At 49.4% G+C, this 22119-nt stretch overlaps 2 protein-coding genes across 4 annotated transcripts in view; both read left to right on the top strand.

The window, feature by feature from the left end:
- The window catches only part of LOC133340837 (sarcoplasmic reticulum histidine-rich calcium-binding protein-like), a 316152-nt gene extending 302086 nt beyond the window's left edge, over positions 1-14066 (top strand). Inside the window, exon 7 of the transcript XR_009754948.1 lies at positions 13987-14066. The gene's annotated coding sequence lies outside the window, so the exon portion shown is untranslated. The remainder of the gene's footprint in view (positions 1-13986) is intronic.
- LOC133340854 (tubulointerstitial nephritis antigen-like) overlaps positions 3800-22119 on the top strand; it is a 32101-nt gene continuing 13781 nt past the window's right edge. For 2 of the 3 annotated variants that reach the window (XM_061549293.1, XM_061549291.1), the window contains exons 1-5: positions 3817-3858; positions 13016-13430; positions 18351-18414; positions 18978-19067; positions 21080-21194. In XM_061549293.1, the coding sequence (XP_061405277.1) occupies positions 13025-13430; positions 18351-18414; positions 18978-19067; positions 21080-21194 (675 nt within the window). In that variant the 5' untranslated portion in view covers positions 3817-3858; positions 13016-13024. Of the gene's footprint in view, positions 3870-13015; positions 13431-18350; positions 18415-18977; positions 19068-21079; positions 21195-22119 lie in introns of all 3 variants that reach the window. The other variant, XM_061549292.1, reaches the window with a different exon arrangement.

Genomic DNA, 22119 nt, shown 5'->3' with positions numbered 1-22119 from the left:
GCCCATAGACTAACACTGCCCATAGACTAACATTGCCCATAGACTCACATTGCCCACAGACTACCATTGCCCATAGACTAACACTGCCCACAGACTAACATTGTCCATAGACTAACATTGCCCATAGACTAACACTGCCCATAGACTAACACTGCCCATAGACTAACACTGCCCATAGACTAACACTGCCCATAGACTAACATTGCCCATAGACTAACATTGCCCATAGACTAACATTGCCCATAGACTAACACTGCCCATAGACTAACATTGCCCATAGACTAACACTGCCCATAGACTAACACTGCCCATAGACTAACACTGCCCATAGACTAACACTGCCCATAGACTAACATTGCCCATAGACTAACATTGCCCATAGACTAACATTGCCCATAGACTAACACTGCCCATAGACTAACATTGTCCATAGACTAACATTGGTCATAGACTAGCATTGCCCATAGACTAACATTGCCCATAGACTCACATTGCCCATAGACTAACATTGCCCATAGACTAACACTGCCCATAGACTAACATTGTCCATAGACTAACATTGGTCATAGACTAACATTGCCCATAGACTAACACTGCCCATAGACTCACATTGCCCACAGACTACCATTGCCCATAGACTAACACTGCCCACAGACTAACATTGTCCATAGACTAACATTGCCCATAGACTAACCTTGCCCATAGACTAACACTGCCCATAGACTAACACTGCCCATAGACTAACACTGCCCATAGACTAACACTGCCCATAGACTAACACTGCCCATAGACTAACACTGCCCATAGACTACCATTGCCCATAGACTAACATTGCCCATAGACTAACACTGCCCATAGACTAACACTGCCCATAGACTAACACTGCCCATAGACTAACACTGCCCATAGACTAACACTGCCCATAGACTAACATTGCCCATAGACTAACACTGCCCATAGACTACCATTGCCCATAGACTAACATTGTCCATAGACTAACATTGCCCATAGACTAACCTTGCCCATAGACTAACACTGCCCATAGACTAACACTGCCCATAGACTAACACTGCCCATAGACTAACACTGCCCATAGACTAACATTGCCCATAGACTAACACTGCCCATAGACTAACACTGCCCATAGACTAACATTGCCCATAGACTAACATTGCCCATAGACTAACATTGCCCATAGACTAACATTGCCCATTGACTAACATTGGCCATAGACTAACATTGCCCATTGACTAACATTGCCCATAGACTAACATTGCCCATAGACTAACACTGCCCATAGACTAACATTGCCCATAGACTAACATTGCCCATAGACTAACACTGCCCATAGACTAACACTGCCCATAGACTAACATTGCCCATAGACTAACATTGCCCATAGACTAACATTGCCCATAGACTAACATTGCCCATTGACTAACATTGGCCATAGACTAACATTGCCCATAGACTAACATTGCCCATTGACTAACATTGCCCATAGACTAACATTGCCCATTGACTAACATTGCCCATAAACTAACATTGCCCATAGACTAACCTTGCCCATAGACTAACATTGCCCAGAGACTAACATTGCCCATAGACTAACATTGCCCATAGACTAACACTGCCCATAGACTAACACTGCCCATAGACTAACATTGCCTTTAGACTTGCATTGCCCATAGACTTATATTGCCCATAGACTAACATTGCTCATAGACTAACATAGCCCTTAGACTTGCATTGCCCATAGACTAACACTGCCCATAGACTAACACTGCCCATAGACTAACATTGCCTTTAGACTTGCATTGCCCATAGACTTATATTGCCCATAGACTAACATTGCTCATAGACTAACGTAGCCCTTAGACTTGCATTGCCCATAGACTTATATTTCCCGTAGACTAACATTGCTTATAGATCAGGGGGTGAGGAACTTTTATTCTGCCAAGGGCCATTTGGTTATTGATAACATCATTCGAGGGCCATTCAAAATGATCAACTTAAAAATGTGCCTGTTTATATTTAATTAACTCACCCCTAATGCGATGGCTGGAATTGCTTCTCTTTGGTGAGGCGTGTGATGCGAGCTGGTGTTGATGATGTTGCTGCTACTCGCAACTGCTTTTCCAGGTTTGCTCCTAGATTTGTTGAATTTTAGTGTTCGTGGTTGTATGTGTGAGAGTGTTAGTGGCTGTATGTGTGACAGTATCAGTGGCTGTATGTGTGAGAGTGTTAGTGGTTGTATGTGTGAGAGTGTCAGTGGCTGTATGTGTGACAGTATCAGTGGCTGTATGTGTGAGAGTGTCAGTGGTTGTATGTGTGACAGTATCAGTGGCTGTATGTGTGACAGTATCAGTGGCTGTATGTGTGAGAGTGTTAGTGGCTGTATCTGTGACAGTATCAGTGGCTGTATGTGTGAGAGTGTTAGTGGCTGTATGTGTGACAGTATCAGTGGCTGTATGTGTGACAGTATCAGTGGCTGTATGTGTGAGAGTGTTAGTGGCTGTATGTGTGAGAGTGTTAGTGGTTGTATGTGTGACAGTATCAGTGGCTGTATGTGTGACAGTATCAGTGGCTGTATGTGTGAGAGTGTTAGTGGTTGTATGTGTGACAGTATCAGTGGCTGTATGTGTGAGAGTGTTAGTGGCTGTATGTGTGACAGTATCAGTGGCTGTATGTGTGAGAGTGTTAGTGGCTGTATGTGTGAGAGTATCAGTGGCTGTATGTGTGACAGTATCAGTGGCTGTATGTGTGAGAGTGTTAGTGGCTGTATGTGTGAGAGTATCAGTGGCTGTATGTGTGAGAGTGTTAGTGGCTGTATGTGTGACAGTATCAGTGGCTGTATGTGTGAGAGTGTTAGTGGCTGTATGTGTGAGAGTGTTAGTGGCTGTATGTGTGAGAGTATCAGTGGCTGTATGTGTGAGAGTGTTAGTGGCTGTATGTGTGACAGTGTTAGTGGTTGTATGTGTGAGCGTATTAGTGGCTGTATGTGTGACAGTGTTAGTGCTTGTATGTGTGACAGTGTTAGTGGCTGTATGTGTGACAGTATCAGTGGCTGTATGTGTGACAGTGTTAGTGGTTGTATGTGTGAGAGTGTCAGTGGCTGTATGTGTGACAGTATCAGTGGCTGTATGTGTGACAGTATCAGTGGCTGTATGTGTGAGAGTGTCAGTGGCTGTATGTGTGAGAGTGTCAGTGGCTGTATGTGTGACAGTATCAGTGGCTGTATGTGTGAGAGTGTTAGTGGCTGTATGTGTGAGAGTGTTAGTGGTTGTATGTGTGACAGTGTCAGTGGCTCTATGTGTGACAGTATCAGTGGCTGTATGTGTGAGAGTGTTAGTGGCTGTATGTGTGAGAGTGTTAGTGAGAGTATTTGTCAGTGAATTGAACCTGTGACGTAGGTCCCTCCCACCTTCCCACCCTCTCCCCTCCCTCTCCCCTCCCTCTCCCCTCCCCCCTCCCTCCCTCTCCCCTCCCTCTCCCCTCCCTCTCCCCTCCCTCTCTCCTCCCTCTCCCCTCCCTCTCCCCTCCCCCCTCCCTCTCCCCTCAGCCTCTCCCCTCCCTCTCATCCCCCTCCCTCTCCCCTCCCCCCTCCCTCTCCCCCCCCTCTCCCCTCCCTCTCCTCTCCCTCTCCCCTCCCTCTCCTCTCCCTTTCCTCCCCCTCCCTCTCCCCTCCCCCCTCCCTCTCCCCTCCCCCCTCCCTCTCCCCCCCCTCTCCCCCTCCCCTCCCCCTCCCCTCCCTCCCTTTCCCTCTCCCCCCCCTCTCCCCCTCCCCTCCCTCCCCCTCTCTCTCCCCTCCCTCTCACTTCTGTTTTAGCCGCGGGCGGACGTCGCCCGCTGTTCCAGGTGAGAGCAAGGTGAGGGTGCGGTGTGGTGTGGTGAGGTGAGAGAGCGGTGTGGTGCGGTGTGGTGAGGGTGCGGTGTGGTGAGGGAGCGGTGTGGTGAGGGAGCGGTGCGGTGTGGTGAGGTGAGGGTGCGGAGTGGTGAGGGAGCGGTGTGGTGAGGAGAAGGTTGAGTGTGGTGAGGGTGCCGTGATGTGGTGTGGTGAGGGAGCAGTGTGATGTGATGAGGTGTGGTGAGGGTGCGGTGGTGAGGGAGCGGTGTGGTGAGGTGAGGGTGCGGTGGTGAGGGAGCGGTGTGGTGAGGTGAGGGTGCGGTGGCGTGGTGAGGTGTGGGAGCGGTGTGGTGAGGTGAGGGTGCGGAGTGGTGAGGGAGCGGTGTGGTGAGGAGAAGGTTGAGTGTGGTGAGGAGTGTGGTGAGGGTGCCGTGATGTGGTGTGGTGAGGGAGCAGTGTGATGTGATGAGGTGTGGTGAGGGTGCGGTGGTGAGGGAGCGGTGTGGTGAGGTCAGGGTGCGGTGGCGTGGTGAGGTGTGGGAGCGGTGTGGTGAGGTCAGGGTGCGGAGTGGTGAGGGAGCGGTGTGGTGAGGAGAAGGTTGAGTGTGGTGAGGAGTGTGGTGAGGGTGCCGTGGTGTGGTGTGGTGAGGGAGCGGTGTGATGTGGTGAGGTGTGGTGAGGTTGCGGTGGTGAGGGAGCGATGTGGTGAGGAGAATGTTGAGTGTGGTGATGCTACAGTGTGGTGAGGTGAGTTGTCTGGGTGAGTGTGGGTGCTACGGGGTGTGCTGACTGTGAGGGTGAGTGCATGGCGTGGTGAGGGTCTGGGGTTACGTTGTGTTGTGGTGAGGATGAAGCGAGTGTACAATTCAAGTGTGGTGTATCGAGTGTGTGGTCAACGTGGATTACTCGGTTAATTTGCGTGGCGAATGAAGCCCGGTTAATCTTCGGGGCTTACGTGTGGTTTAATAAAAAAAGTGGTTAACGTGCGCTTTGGAGAGGCTTAGCGTTGTGTTATGTCCCGTGGTTAATGTGTGTGGTACTCGGTAAAGTCACGTAGGTAACATTTTTATAAATTTGTATTAATTTTAATTTCATTTTTTTACCTACGTGACTTTACCGAAAGATTCAAATCTAGAATTAATGTATGTGGTCCATGATGGTACAATCGCGGTTCACTGGGTGGTTTAATCACGCAGCCACAGTACAGCCTGTTCTCGTATAACGCGGGAGTTGCGTTCCTGAACGACACCGCGTTGCGGAAAGCTAAAATAAAAATCGCGTTAGAGTGAAGCATATTTCATATCAGTGGTACAGCGCAGTCCGCGATAGCACGCGTGAGATGATGCGTATGGAGCCAGGTATTAACAAATAGAGATGTGGAGACGCGTGAGTGGAGCATTTAACACATTCCTGCGGAGGGAGCTGGTAGGAACGTTGGGTTGCTCGGTCAATGGCCAGGGTCAACGGCGGCGTGGTGTATTCCGCAATTATGCCCGACTGTGAGGGCGGGCACAAGCCGGCGTGAGTAGGTTAAACGTTGAGTTTTATAAGGGCACCACGGGGTGACCAGCCCCTCCCCACCCAGCCCCACCCCTCCCACCCCCCACCACCCACCCCACCCAGCCCCACCCCTCCCAACCCCCACCCAGCCCCCACCCAGCCCCACCCAGCCCCTCCCCACCCTCCCCACCCAGCCCCACCCAGCCCCTCCCCACCTTCCCCACCCAGCCCCTCCCCACCCTTCCCTCCCCTCCCCACCCAGCCCCTCCCTCTCCACCCAGCCCCTCCCTGCACGACGGACGGACACAATAATCCCCTGTGGGCTGGTGTAACCAGGAGGTTCCAACCAGTAAAAGCATCCAGCAGTATCCCAATGCATTGTGCGGCGGTCACCAGCAGCCCTCCCTTGCTGCTGCCTGCAGCACCGCAAAAGTCACAGCCTGAAACTACAGCCAGGAGGATTTCTCTCCACAAATCTGGCTGTCGCCTGATGACGCTAGTTGTAAATTGCTGGCGAAACGTCGTACTCAGATCGTAAATGTTGTGGCTTTGCTCTCCAACACACCGGTGTTGCTGTACTAGTCACGAATTGGCCACGTTCTGTTTACGTGACAAACCTTACTAATTGGCTGTGTCGGGTGGTGCTGGGTTTAACGACACATTTATGCGGTTTAACACCAAAAAAACCCCCTGTATTATGGATAAACTACAGCCTGTTCTCCTATAACACGGTATTTGCGTTCCTGAAAAACACAGTTTAATAAAAAAAAAGCGTTGTGGTGAATAATTAGTAATAATCTTGATTTGAAGCTTTCGTGACTGCAGGAATCCATACTCTTTGTTTTTTTCGGTAAAGTCACGTGGGTAGAAAAATAAAATAAATCACGACGTTTCGGGCGCAACACAAGCGTCCGCCCGAAACGTCGTGATTTATTTTATTTTCTACCTACGTGACTTTACCGAAAGAACTAAAGAGTATAATAAGTAATATTGAATACAGGGGAAGTGGTAAAGCACAGTCCGCGATAACGCGTGAGGTGCGTACGCAGGCTGAGCAAAAACTGAGGTGCGTAGGGTAGCTTCTGGAAGCATCCAGCAACATCCCCAATGCATTGCGCGATGACGCTCGGCAGAGGCAGCCGAACGACCGCCTGTGCCTCCTCGTGCGACGTAGTTCTTTTCACTCGATCGCGTTATATCCAATTCGCAACGGCGTTATATAGATATGTAGAACAAAATGTGTTCACTAATACTAGATTTGAAGCTTTCGTGACTGCAAGGATTCATATTCTTAGGTTTTTTTAGGTAAAGTCACGTAGGTAAAAAAATAAAATTAATAAAAGTAAAATAAAAATAAAATAAAAATCACGACGTTTCGAAAACGGAAGCTTGTGTTGCCTCCGAAACGTCGTGATTTTTATTTTATTTTTTATTTTACTTTTATTAATTTTAATTTTTTACCTACGTGACTTTACCGAAAAACCCTAAGAATATGTTCACTAATACATTGATCGCGTTGTGAAAACACGCGTTACGGGAGAGGTTTTTTTGCACGAGTTCATGATGATGCCCGCATCAGGGGAGTTGTGGTTAAAGTGTGGTTAAGGTGTGGTTAAAGATGTACTTGGAGTGTGTTTTAAGGTGCTATGTCCCATTTCAAGTGTGGCTAAGTTGTGGTTAGGGTGGTGATCGATGTCCGATTTACAGTGTGGTTAAAGTGTGGTTAGTACTCTTTAAATGAGTACAGTATAATTAGTTGTGATTCATATTCGCGTTGAGGTGAGATTCAGAAACGTAACGCATGCTACTTCATACGCGTGGTTAAAGGGTGATTAAGTGAGAGTTCATTGCATTAAAGAACATTTAACGTCTTCTTGGTTCTTTCGGTAAAGTCACGTAGAATTATTTTATTATTTCCATTCTACGTGACTTTACCGAAAGAACCAAGAAGATGAATCCCTGCAGTCACGAAAGCTTTAAATCGAAACATTTAACGTGTTATATAATCCTACGTTTTTGTACTATACCTCTGATTTGTACGGTTGGATACGTACGGTGCAAAATAAGTTCAACATACATTTTCCCATAAACTTGTTCATAGGATTATTGGGCCGTCCATAAATGACGTCACGCGATTTTGGACGATTTTTGACCCCCCCCCCCTTCGTCACACGGCGTCACAAAAAGTCAGACCCCCCCTCAAATATGACGTCACAAAGCTCTGCCCCCCCCCCCCAAAAAAATGCTTCAAATCGCTTTAAAGTATTGTCATTGTAGTGCGTATTTAATGTGGCGCTGCACTCTGATGTTGTAGGAGAAAACATTTATTAAAAAGTCTATTTAATTAAATAGAACGTGTTGTCTATATTTATTTAAAGTTGCGCATTTTGATGTGACGTCACATTTCTCAACCCCCCCCCCCTCGTCACACATCGTCACAAATGTCTCACCCCCCCCCTCTTCCCCCTAGGTGCGTGACGTTATTTATGGACAGCCCCTATAGGCATATGATATACACTGATTGTAGCATGATTATGGATAGGCGTACCCTTGTACTCTCGTCATGAGTCTCTTACACCGATGATACCGTCTCCAATCCAGCCTGGCGGCGCTCGGGACAACTCCGAGCGGGAGATAAAACTCCGAGTGACGGTGCAGTATATGGTCAAGGGGACGTAAGGATGGTGGATGACTGTGAAACCAGGCACGGTTTAGGGTTCATATTCTTAGGTTTTTTTTCGGTAAAGTCACGTAGGAAAAAAATGTAAATTAATTTAAAAAAATGTAATTTTTTAATTTTTTACCTACGTGACTTTACAGAAAAAACCTAAGAATATGAATCCTTGCAGTCACGAAAGCTTCAAATCTAGAATTAACGGTTTAGGGTGAAGAGCACGGTGTGCGCTGCAGACAGGGACTCGAGGTGGTGGACTAAATTGCGGTTGACGTGCAGTTCAGGTGGCGGTCACGGTGCGGTCACTGTCACGGTCACGTGTGAGTTCACCCTTTAGCAAGATCGGAGAGGCGAGGCGTGCTGCTGTACAGCATTGGGGAGTAGGAGGGGATGTAGGTCACCCTTTAGCAAGATCGGAGAGGCGAGGCGTGCTGCTGTACAGCATTGGGGAGTAGGAGGAGATGTAAGGTCAAACCAGCCCTCGTTTTCCGGCACAGCACTGTGTGAAGCCTTCGCCCAGCGGTGGATTGGCGAAAGGCCGTAAATGTGCGTGTGCTACCCGCAAACACGCTCAGCTGGTGGACTAGGCTGTGGTTAAGGACATGTGGTTAAGGCGGTGTGGTTCAGGTGGGGTATAGGTCAGGCTAATGCGTTTGGTGTTGGTGTATGTGTGTCTGTTCTCGGTGGAGTTTTGGCTGTACGTATGTGAGCACGTTGAACTTCTTTCGCACCGTACGTAGCCAACCGTGCTAATTGGAGCCTGCGAGGGAAGGACAACAAACTGAACACGAAAAGCAACAACAGAGATACAACAACAGCAGCAATCGCCGTTCGCCACTAAGTGGCGGCGACGTCACCACGGCGCTTGTGCCGGTCTGTGTGCACTTCAAGGCCACGTGAAGTGTCGAACGCCCGCTGGCAGGTGATCGCGGGACAGACCCAGGTGGTGCCACGGGTTGACAGATACAGAACACAGAGGGTTGACAGACCCAGGTGGTGCCACGGGTTGACAGATACAGAACACAGAGGGTTGACAGACCCAGGTGGTGCCACGGGTTGACAGATACAGAACACAGAGGGTTGACAGACCCAGGTGGTGCCACGGGTTGACAGATACAGAACACAGAGGGTTGACAGACCCAGGTGGTGCCACGGGTTGACAGATACAGAACACAGAGGGTTGACAGACCCAGGTGGTGCCACGGGTTGACAGATACAGAACACAGAGGGTTGACAGACCCAGGTGGTGCCACGGGTTGACAGATACAGAACACAGAGGGTTGACAGACCCAGGTGGTGCCACGGGTTGACAGATACAGAACACAGAGGGTTGACAGACCCAGGTGGTGCCACGGGTTGACAGATACAGAACACAGAGGGTTGACAGACCCAGGTGGTGCCACGGGTTGACAGATACAGAACGCAGAGGGTTGACAGACCCAGGTGGTGCCACGGGTTGACAGATACAGAACACAGAGGGTTGACAGACCCAGGTGGTGCCACGGGTTGAAAGATACAGAACGCAGAGGGTTGACAGACCCAGGTGGTGCCACGGGTTGACAGATACAGAACGCAGAGGGTTGACAGACCCAGGTGGTGCCACGGGTTGACAGATACAGAACGCAGAGGGTTGACAGACCCAGGTGGTGCCACGGGTTGACAGATACAGAACGCAGAGGGTTGACAGACCCAGGTGGTGCCACGGGTTGACAGATACAGAACGCAGAGGGTTGACAGACCCAGGTGGTGCCACGGGTTGACAGATACAGAACACAGAGGGTTGACAGACCCAGGTGGTGCCACGGGTTGACAGATACAGAACACAGAGGGTTGACAGACCCAGGTGGTGCCACGGGTTGACAGATACAGAACGCAGAGACACAACCAGGGAAGGGAACACAAACGTCGGCAAAGATTGTGGCGCGCGCACACAAACACACAAAGACAAAGATACCCCCCTCCCCCATAGCCTCAACACACTGTTGGGGCAAGTGCTGTTTAGCGAGCACCGTGCTAGTCGGACGTGAACCTTGTGTTGCACGGTTAAGTGTGATTTTTATTTTATTTTAATTTTGTTTTATTAATTTAAAATTTTTACCTACGTGACTTTACCGAAAAAAACCTAAGAATACGGTTACGTGTGGTTAGGCCGTTGCGCCAAGGGTTGTGGGTTTCACGCCGTGGTAGTTGGGGGGCTGGAACGGATTATCTTGGTGTTGCACAAAGGTTAAAGTAGAAGAACAGAAGGTGACAAAGGTGTGTGGGTGGGGGGGCAAGAAACCAGGGAGCAAGATGATAACAACAACAACAACAACACAAAGGCCCTCTGTTTTAGCTGGAAACGGCCTCGCCTACTCGTGATACTCCTGTGCAGGAGGGCCCTGCTACTTTGCGACGTGTGGCCATGAATTAAGCCCACCCTCCTCCCCCGGGGGTGATAAATTCGAGTTTGTTTCCCTTGTATGGGATGAAATTGGAGAACCCGGAGGAAAAAATCCAGAAGGCTCCCTCTTCTAGCAGGGTGGTGGTGGGGGGTTAAGGCCCCCTTCCGCCACCCGTGGCATGAGCAAAGCAAATTGCAAGGCTGCCCCCTTACCTTATTGCCATCTCGGCGCCACCTGGCAACACAAGCTTACAACGACACCGGGGTATATGTCCAAGCAGTCTCTCCCCATGCAAGTCCTAAACCGGGTGTGGTCAGGGGTAGGGTGAGGTTACGATAGAAGATACGGCGAGGCTCAGAGAGCAATGCACCACCAGCACCAGCAAACCACGCCCCAACTCACCGCACCACACGGGTGCTGCACGTTGCTGCTGTCGCGTGAAATGGCCCGGCATCCCTGGCATTGTTTTTTAGCTGCACTCCGCGAGACCAGGGGGGAGCAAGCGCGCCTTTGCTTCGTTGTCTCGACAGAGTCCGCGACGAGCCTTTGTGTTACGTGGGCGAGTGTCGGCCCTTGCGCTCAGAGGGTTTCTCTCCACTGTGGCGCTTTCGGCTCGTGCTGCCGTGTTTTTTTATCCGAACGTGACGCGGTTGTGTTTTTTAAATCCTTAATATTAAGTTCACTTGCTTGCTTGCTTGCGCGCTTACGACCGTGCACATCTTTCGGTCGTTTTTTAACCCACTTGCCGTGATCCAATCGAGCTGACATTTTGCACACAGACTCGTTGTGCGTGACAATTTATTTTAGTGAAAAAAAATGTCCTACATTTTCAACATTTTAGGGAATTGTTTTTTATATTTAATTACCAATTGCTTAATGGTGGCAGGCAATCATCTGACCCATAGGTGGCAGCCATCTCAAGCCAGAGGACGAGAGGACTCTAGCCGCCACACATATAAAGGATTTATAGTGAAAAACTTTGTTTTTACGGGTTACTTTTTTTTACTCTGATTTCTCTCAACCCTCTCCCGTTCCGAGACGTTCCTTCACGTTGCGCAAGCGGTTTAGCATTAATTTTAATTTAGAGGCGTAGCGCCGTTGTTTTTAAAGACGTTGGCACTCACCGCAGAGAACTGTTGCGACACGACCGCACTTGTGTGGCCTTGTGGGAGCCTCGGTACCAATAAAGTTATTTTCTTAATGTTTTTTTTTGCGTACGAGTACGTCATCGGAATAGAGTCGGACGAATGGGAAAGGGTTAACTGCTCGTTATTGGAGCGTTATGTTGTAGGGTGCCGTGGTGGCGAGATGTGAACTCCCTCGCCTAGTACGCAGGAAGTCGTGGGTTCAATTCCGACCCTGACACCTGCTGTATAGGTAAAGTCACGTAGAAGGGAAGTAATAAAATATTAATAATAAAACATAATAAAATAATGTGAGAATGATTTTATTATAATAAAACATAATAAAATAATGTGATCATTATTTTATTATGTTTTATTATTATTTTATTACTTCCCTTCTACGTGACTTTACCGAAAGAACCAAGAAGATGAATCCCTGCAGTCAGGAAAGCTTTAAATCGAAACCTGCTGTATATTTGGAGTTTGCGGCTCTCTCTCCATGGTCGTATGGATTTTTCTCCAGGTCAATCCGGGTTTTTCCACCTCACATTTAGAATCAACATGTGCTTAGAGCAGGGATCAGCATCCTACGGCTTCAGAGCCACCATCTCGTACTCGCATGCATTGCGGTTCTTGAAATAGTATATTTTTTTACCGAATTCGAAATATATGACCCTTCTTGTTATTGTGATTGCCTACCCCTGGCTTAGAGTATTTTGGCTGCTGTAAATGTCCACATGATGATGAGCAATCATTTGTGACCATGTCGCTTCTGAGAAATAGCTGTATAGCTCAGTGGGCCTTACCTGGTGAAATAAAAATAGTTTTAGGAGTAGCAAACGTCTACTATGCACCTCGATTCATTATGGACTTTGCCTCAGCAAGTATAAAAAAATCTCCTGGCCTTTAGAGCTTCTACAGAAACTGAATTGAAGGGATTTTTTTCAGAAATGTCATAGCTCTCCTATATCCGACGATAAATATTACCTTAAACCAAATTCAGGACATTTCAGCATTGACATAAAATTCATTTTAAGATAAGATTTCTTAATAGCAATTTTTAGAGAAATCTTTGCCTTAACCGGAGTTAGGACATTGCCGCATTTCCGTTAGTTTGTTTTAATAAAACATTTCTCGTCAAATCATATCTTAAGCTGAACCTACGACAGTTTAACACGTGGACTTTCGCGACCAATATCATCCATAATACAGGTTTTTTTGGGTAAAAAAAATAAAACCTGTATTATGGATGAACCCACAACGTTGTGGCATTGTCATGAGTTTGGTTTAACATAAGATTCATCTTAACTCCAACATTGTAAGTATGTATATTGAACTTCTTTCGCATCATAGGTAGCCAAGTGTGCTAATCGGAGGTGCGACATCGCTACAATAATGTCAAAAGTCGGCATGTACTCTGGCCCCTCGACATTAAAACTAAACCTTCTGCCGTCTGCCTGTCTCTATCATCTTGCCTCTCTGCTAGGTCACAAGCATGCCTCGTCCCCTCGCCGCCCTCGCCGCCCTCGCTACCCTCGCCGCCCTCCTGCTGCCACCGACGCTTGTGCTCGGTGGGGCGAGCGCCGCGAGGTCCCGCATCTCACCGTCGTCCGGCCACCGTGCCAAGCGAGACGACGCGCTCGCGCAGCGTCTGGTGGCGCTGGGGGAGGAGGCAGCGCGCGGCGTGGCCTACTGCTCCAGCGGCCGCCTGCCGCCCAGCGTCCCGTCGATGCCCTCCCTCGGCGGTTGCTGCCCAGGGCGGAACGACGCGTGCTGGCTGCCCTTCCGCGACTCTCGCTGCTACTGCGACCTCTTCTGCAACCGCACCGTGTCCGACTGCTGCCCCGACTTCTGGCGGTCGTGCCTGGGCGTGCCTCCCCCGTACCCGACGCCCGACCTCGGTGAGCGCCGGGCTGGGCGATGGTGCCGGGATTTCCCCCCCCCCCCTTTCTCCGCTGCCCACGGCTTCACCATTATCGCGACGTCTTGGGAGTCCGCGCGGTCCGTCAGAACGTCCGGACGGTCTTCACGATCCGTTGCACTGGGGATCCAATGGCTTGTTTCGCGTGTCGTTCGGCATTCCGTCCGACGCTTCGCCCCAGGTGCTGGAAGCTCCCAGCAGCGTTGGTGGTGTGGTGGCGGTGGCGGTTGCGGTGGTGTGGTGATGGTGTGGCCATGGTGGTGGCGTTGGTGGTGGCTGGTGGTGGTAGTGGCCATATTGGAAGTGGTAGGGGTGGTGTGCAGCTCTGGTCGTGGTGATGGTGGTTTAAGTTGATGGTGGGTTTGGGGTAGTGGTGGCGATGGCAGTGACGTTGGTGGTGGTGCGGTGGCAGCGCAGTGGTGGTGGCGGTTGTGGTGATGGTGGTAGTGATGAGGATGTGCGTAATATTTCGATGTAAAGCTTTCGTGACCGCAGGGATTCATCTTCTTGGTTCTTTCGGTAAAGTCACGTAGAAGGGAAATAATAAAATAATAAAAATAAAACATAATAAAATAATTCTCACGACGTTTCGGCCACAACGCAAGCAGCCGTCCTCAGGTGAAGAACAGGTCTGTCGGGAAGACAGCGTCTGAATGAAAGACCCCAGGCTTGGAGCGTATATTTAGGCTGGGTTGGAGGGGGAAGCTGGGTTGGAGGGGGAAGAGCGCCTTGACAAAATAAATTATTTTGTCAAGGCGCTCTTCCCCCTCCAACCCAGCTTAAATATACGCTCCAAGCCTGGGGTGTTTCATTCATGTGTGTAATAGTTTACGAGATCGTAACTAAAATAATTTACAGCCCCTTTGTCGATCCACTGCTGGATGAATGCCCTCCCAGACCATGTGCGTCACGGGGCTTTTTGACCATACGACTGTCGGGTAGGTGCCCAGGACCTGTACAGATCGCATGCCACTGATGTCCGCCATGACTGGGTATCAGACTCGAGTCGCTGGGTCCACAGTGCAGCGTGTTAACCACGAGGCCAATGCTCCCATTCTCAATGGTAAATTACACTCTATCTCGGTACCATTCCCATAATAACAGCATTTGCCAATATCAAGTTGGGGTGGAGTGGTGGCGCAGTGGTTAGCGCACCCCGCTGTGAACCCGGCGACCTGAGTTCGATTCCTGACCACGACTCACGTCAGTGGCGAGCGACATCTGAATCAGTCATGCACCCCCCCCCCCTCCTCCTCCCCCAGCTCCTATTACCAACCAATCTGCACTGGCCGGCATGGTGAAGTATGGTCAAACAACCCCCGCAGTGGCTTGATGGAGTGCTGTAAGCTAAAGTGAACTAGGAGGAGAGATGGGTTGACTGTACTCTGTGGAATGCGAGGCTATGGGTGGTGGGGTGGGTGATTCAGAGACATATGAACTGAACCATGAAATTTCACCAGCCTGTCTTTATGGAAGATGAAGGCGCAGCCCTGCAAGTGCTTGCTCCTCTCGTCACAGCTGGCAGAAAGACCTCCCTTCAGTGGGTATTTGTTGCCGCCTTGTTAACTGCAATCAAGTCTCCATTAACCAGATGTCCAGCCTTCTGTTTCTGGTGTAGGCCAATCGGTTTCAAAGACGGTGCATATATTATCAGAGCATGTTTTTTTTGCATGTTTTGCCACAAGTACGTGTGGTTAATGCAGACTTGATGCCTTGCCAAAGGTTTCTATTTGATGTTTGAACATCTTAATACCTCCTGTTTTATTGCCAGAAAGGGTACAAACATATTCTCAAATTTTCATCCTTTGATATTGGCAAAACGGGGTCCGATGACAAGTCCAGTTTGCTCCCCATAACAGCGATGTGGCAGCAGCATTCAACCCACCTCCATAGATGGGATGGATATTTATACAAACTACAATCGCTAATAAGATGGCATTGCATGGCTCACCTGAATCCCTTGTTAGCCCAAACAATCCTTAGCTACGAGTAGGTACTTACTATATTCATATGCCTACTTAAAAACTGGCAATTGGAATGTTTCGATTTAAAGCTTTCGTGAATGCAGGGATTCATCTTCTTGGTTCTTTCGGTAAAGTCACGTAAAAGGGAAATAATATTATTTTATTATGCTTTATTTTTATTATTTTATTTTAAAATAATATTTTAGTATGTTTTATTATTATTATTTTATTATTTCTCTTCTACGTGACTTTACCGAAAGAACCAAGAAGATGAATTGGAATGTTGTTAATGTAATTTCATCAGGCCCCACGGTGTAAAGTGTGGTCCTCCAGCTCTTGACATCCGCTCCGTCTCTCTGAGCTCTCTACTCGTGTTGCTCAGAAGACCCATTGCACAAAACGTCGCCGATTGTATCACTTTTATTCTTTGAAGCCGCAAAACGGTGTAATTGACGAACGCGTCGGGTTTGTGTTGATGGTGATCGTGCTTGTGCACCCCCTTGCCAACGCAGCAGCAGCAAAGGATTAGCCTGGTTGAAAATGTTTAGGCCAAGGGGGTTGTTTTTTTTTACTTTACTTACCCCTGTCACAAACATCATTGTTCGTACTCAGCTCATCATTGATACCGCAGGTCCCCCTGGCTCCTTCCGGACAGAATGAGTCATTATACAGCTCTGTATTGGCTACGGAAATGACTCGCGCTTTCCGGTGTCACTGACTGACTGACCAACCAACCCCTGATTGACTCATAGACGGTCAGTTTTTAAAATTGTGTAACCTTTTAGCAAACAGCTGACTGTGGACTGTGGGCTGTTTCGCAAAGTATTACTGCTGTAGGCTTTCAGTTTGGGGTGCCACGGTGGCGAGATGTTAATTGCCTCGCCTGGTGTACAGGAGGTCATGGGTTCGATCCCGACCTTGACGCTTGCTGTTTGTGGAGTTTGCATATTCTCTATTCTCTCTTCCTGTGGTCATGTGGATTTCTCTCCGGATCCTCTGGTTTTCCCCTCAACATTAAGAAACATGAGTTTTAGTTTTAGAGTACTGTGGTCATGTGGATTTTAGTACTGTGGTCATGTGGATTTTAGTACTGTGGTCATGTGGATTTCCCGTGGTCATGTGGATTTTTCTCCGGATCCTCTGGTTTTTCACTCAACATTTAGAAACATGAGTTTTAGAGTGCTGTATATGGCTGCTAAAAATAATTTCCACATGATGATAAGCTACTTTCCTTGAGCTTTCATTTGTGGCCAGATGGCTTCTGAAAAAGAGATATACAGCTCAGTAAGCCTTACCTGGTAAAATAAAAATAGTTAATTAATGGTTCATTAGTTTGGTTTGCTGTTCTTGAATTTCATTCCCAAACATCGGTGGCGAGTGATATCTAAACCGGGGCCTACCTTAGGCCTTACTTAAATGAGTACCTGGTGTACGGTGTTTAAACATCATCAACGGACTGAAGAGACAGAGGCTGTGGTGGTGGTCGTGCCCGCAGCCACCTGGTGCAGCGTGCCGGCCTTCTTAATAAGTGCTCGCTGACGGCGAGTGGGAAGTCAGCGATTTGAGCCCCGAGCTCTGAACCTGGCGACAGCCTGAGTTAAATTCCCAGCCAAGGCTGACAATGGTGGCGAGCGATCTCATCCAGCAGTGGATTGAAAAAGGCCTGTCAGATTACAAGGTGCTCTGGAAAGTAGTACACACACCCTAATGTTGTGTCTGGCGTCAACGATGTGATACAAATGTGGTCAAACAAAGACAAAGGTCCCCCTTATTGCCTCGACGGACGTTTTGCGGCAAGTGCTGTTAAGAGACCACCGATACCGGATTATAACGCGCACCCAAACGTACGCTTTTAAAACGCACTGCAGGGTAAAATGTGCGTCACGATCCTTAAAATACAGTAAAACTTGTTATTATTTTCGCCACATGCCAAAGAGGCGCACAGGGCCCAGCAAGGGATGGACAGATTCCAAAGGCAGCGACGCGTGCAGTCAACATTCGCCCTTGTCATCGTTTGGGGTTTAGCGAATGGACTTTGCTCTAATAGTTCACATTTTTTTGCTCTGCCGTTGTTTGAACTACTCCGCTTTACTGAGCGCGCGCGTGTATGCGTGCATGCTTGCACTCGACAGCGAGCGAGCGAGCGAGCGTCGAGTCCGCTGGCCCCTGACGAAGCATTCCGCATTAGGACGAATGCGGAAAAAAAAATGTAAGGGATAAAAATCTGGCCCAAGGTGTTTCTGCGACAATTCGGCCGATTGCTACCTGCGACATCACGGTCCACGCTTTCTCGCCCTAAAGTGGCGTAGCCGCCTGCCGTCAGCGGGCAACTGTCACTTTTGTTGGCACGGAGAGGCGTTAAGTTATTACATGATTTAGATACCTTGCCGATCTCGTCAAGGAGAATAAAGTCATCGCGAGAAGCTGCGGTCATGCAGCCTCGCAGCGGCTTTTGGCTGGCCGTGGAGCAGAGTCGGTCAAGATGCAACATTTCGGACGATCCAAACAATGTGAGGTCACGGGAAGTGATATCGATTCCATGATGTTATTTGCGATCTCTTCCGGGTCAAAAGTGACGTTATGTTGGCTTCTGTCAGCGTGTTAAGTTTGTACTTTATGGAGATTGTGCAAAAAATAAAATAAAAAAAAATGTACCTCAAAATTGTCGTAAAAATCCGAAGTCCAAAAATGTACACATTTTGAAATTCTGATTTGGGATTTGTATTAAGGTTCGCATGGAAATGTGAGGGACAGGGGTTACGGTGTTACGCACTCTCAGTGGCAGCTGTGGCTAGCCTTGCTCGCAGTCAGGGTTGCTGTAGCCCGGCTGATGATGTCTCGGTTGAGATGAGCGCTGATTGACAGTGTCTGCCGATGCCCCCCCCCGCCCCCATATTTCACCGTCTGTCGCCTCTCCTCCCTCTCTGTCTGCCCAGGGTGCATGCGTGGGGGGCAGAAGTTCCCAGCCGGCAGCCGGTACCGCGACAACTGCAACCTGTGGTGAGTCGACACGGGGTGGAACATGAGTGTCATACACATACGTGTGTGCATGTAACACGTGTGTAACGCATGCGTACCATGTGTGCGTACCATGCACGTGCGTACCACGTGTGTAGCACGTGTATAGTACGCACGTGTCATGTGCATCACACGCGTTATCGCATGCGTTATACGCGTGTGCGTCGTATGTTACGCACGTACGACACGTGTGTAACACGCTCGTCATGTGTGCATCGCATGTAACACACGTGTCACGTGTGTGTGTGTGTAACGTGTGTAACGTGTGTGGAGTGGTGGCAACCCGAGTTCGGCTTCCCACTCACGGCCAACATCAGTGGCGGATGCAATCAGGATCGGTCCCGTGTGCCACCGCAAGATTGACTCGGCCTGAAAAAATGAGTACCTAGTGCGGCACGTACAGCATCAGCATTGGAGAGACAAAGGTGGCTGGGGCATGGCGCTGGCCTCACCCACGCCTCGTGCCGACCTAAACAGGTGCTCGCTAACAGCCCTTGCCCCAGCCTGTTAAAGGTCGCACGGGGGATTTTTGTCTTTGCGTGTAGTGTGTGTGAGCAGGACGCGTGGTCATGCGAGCAGAACCCGTGCCTTGTGAGGCCAGAGCTGATCGCACGCGTGAACCATGGACCGTATGGGTATGCACGCACTACATGCACCGTGCACACACCTGTGGTGTCACAGCACTTCGACTGATGTCCGTGCTTCAGGGCACGATCGCTTGGACAGGAAGCGACTTTTCTTCTGAAACCCCCCTGCGGCCGGGAGAGGCACTGCCGTTCACGAAGATGTCAAACGCGTTGAATCGTTTTTTTCTAATCGAATCGCTGCGTGGCAAGCGTGTTCGAGCATTACGCCCCTAACCCGAGACTAACCACAACTCTGGCTCTTAACTCCAACCTCGCTACTCGAATCCCAAACCCCGACTCTGACCCTAACTCTAACCCCAGTGGCGGCTCGGGACATCTCCACGAGGTGGGGCTGCTGTGAGTGACCTCTGAAAATATTGTCTTCTAAGGGGCCGTCCATAAATGATGTCACACACCTGGGGGGGGGGGGGGGTGTCAGATATTTGTGACGATGTGTGATGTTTTCTCCTACAATATCAGATTGCAGCGCCACATTAAATCCGCACTAGAATGACAATAGTTTAAAGCGATTTGAAGCATCTTTTATTTATTTGGGGGGGTGGGGGGGGGCAGAGCTTTGTGATGTCATATTTGAAGGGGGGGGGTCTGACTTTTTGTGACGCCGTGTGACGATGGGGGGGGGGGGGGGTAAAAAATCGTCCAAAATCGCGTGACGTCATTTATGGACGGCCCCTAATGAAGAAAAACCTCGTCATGCTTTTGGCCTTCCCGTGAAAGTGATATAAGTGTCTTATCTACCAATAGTCGGCATTTATGACCAATACGAAACAAAACAACAAAGCACTCAAATGCTGTTCCCATGACCCTCAAGTCCACACGACATAACCCCTTTGACACTGGCTAAAGCCTAGCGCGTGTAGGCCGTGAGGGGCCATCCATGGAGTACGTACGCATGGAGGGGAAGGGGGGTTAACCCAAATACGTTTGCTTGCGTGTGGGGGCTCTACTGACAATGTACGCATAGGGAAGGGGGGTGGGGGGTGAAGCCTCGATAATAATTTGTCTACATTGGCCTTCAAATTAGTTACATAGTCCGGCGGTGGACTATGTGTTTGCTTAAACACGTTAATATTATTAATCATTGATCGTTCTGCGTTGATTAAATATCGGCCATTCTATAGGATTCGGGGTGGGGGGGGGGGGGGTCAGGCGTATGTACGCAGGTGGTGGGGGTGGGGGGGTGTAAAAAGTTTGCGTGCATACAGGGGTCAAGTTTTGACAGATTATTGAGTTACCTACTCAATGGATGGCCCCTGACCTGCACAGCGCGACCTAGCCTTGTGACATCGTAATTACAGCTATGGGCACATTTTCACCGCCCTGAATGGGTCTCAAACGGCGTGGCTTTAATGGGAAGCTGATCGCAATGAATGAAGGGACATCTCTCACTCGGACGCCTTCACAGCTGCACCAAGACCCCCCCCCTCCCCCCGAGGCACAAATCAGACTGTTGCAGTGGTTTCTACTATGAACAATTTTAAATGTTATCTTCATTAGGCAATTCACGTTGAAGGAATCATTATATATATTTTTAACACAACAATACAATGTATAGAAAAGTATTTTTAATTAGGAATATCATTTCTCATCTCCAGCTGCTTGGTGGGGCAGCGTGGACGAACCGCATCTGTCTAACCCTAACGCAATCCCTGACTCTCATCCTAACTCTGTATCCAACCCAAACTAGAACTCCAACTCATCCCAAACTCCAATGCTAATCGGAGGTGCGAATTCAACCCCTACTCTATCCCTAACACTAAACCTAACTCTAAGCTTGACCTCGACTCTAACCCCTAACCTAGGGGTCGGCGGCTCTTCAAGGACAGCTTCGTGACGTTATTCATTAAGGGACCATCGTCTCGTACTCAGACGCGTTGCGGCTCTTTAATTATTTATCTTTTTTTTTACCGAATTCGAAAAAATAATCTTTTCTTGTTATTTCGGTTGCCGTCCCCGTGCCCTAACCCATAACCCGTCACCCTGCCCGTCACCCCTTGCAGGTGGACAGCCTCCAACTACACCTCGTTCTGGGGCCTGTCCCTGGAGGACGGCATGTCCACCCGCCTGGGCACTGCCCAGCCTGACCCCGCCGTGCTGGCCATGACGTCCGTGCGCGTACGCGACTACACGAATACGCACGCGCCCGTGTGTGACTTTGTCTGTTGGTGTGTGTGTGCGTATGTTTGTAATGCGGGGAGCAGTAGTGCAGCGGTTGGCACACTGCGCTACAAACCTGGCCACCCGAGTTCGTTTCCCGCTCACGACCAATAACGGTGGCGAATATTTGAACCGGTCCTGGGCCTCCCCTAGGTCGACTCGGCCTGGTGCGGCGTGTGATGATCGCCGCTAGGGAGAGAAAGTCGGTCGGGCGTGGTGCTGGCCACCCACCTCCTCGTGTGCCGTGCCGGCCTTCATAGATGTCTTTTTTTGTGTTTACAAGTGTCCTGGGTATGTATCTGTATGTGTGTTTGCGTATTCTACGTGGCCGGGAGTCAGAGCCATTTTCTATTCGCCTTAGGGTGTGGGAGGGATGTCCTTTGGCCCCCACACGTAGTTTAAAAAGCTATTCATGGATGTACAAAGAGGAATTTCTATCTGCCAAAGATGCAATTGGATACCGATAGATGCCTGCCTTGATGTCGTCAAGGAATGGATGCTTATTGGTTATGGATGCCAATAACCTGGCAATTACTGCTCACTCTGAAAAGGAGTTGGAGACTCACCGAGCCTGGGGCCTGACCCAATCAGCCCTTGTGCACACCTTGGCTGGGCGCCACAGTGACGAGATGTTAACTCCCTCGCCTGGTATACAGGAAGCTGTGGGTTCGATCCCGACCCTGAACGCCTGCTGTATATTTGGAGCTTGCGTGTCTCTCTCTCATTATCATCACGGTGGCTAGGAGATGTTGACTACCTCGCCTGGTACACATGAGGTCGTGGGTTCGATCCCGACCCTGAACGCCTGCTGCTGTGTATTTGGAGTTTGCGTGTCTCTCTCTCATCATCACGGTGGCTAGGAGATGTTGACTACCTCGCCTGG

This window comes from Lethenteron reissneri, chromosome 10, assembly GCF_015708825.2.
Source record: "Lethenteron reissneri isolate LAM-NWPU_2019-01 chromosome 10, ASM1570882v1, whole genome shotgun sequence".
NCBI lineage: Eukaryota > Metazoa > Chordata > Hyperoartia > Petromyzontiformes > Petromyzontidae > Lethenteron > Lethenteron reissneri.
This window is presented reverse-complemented; position numbering and strand designations above follow the sequence as displayed.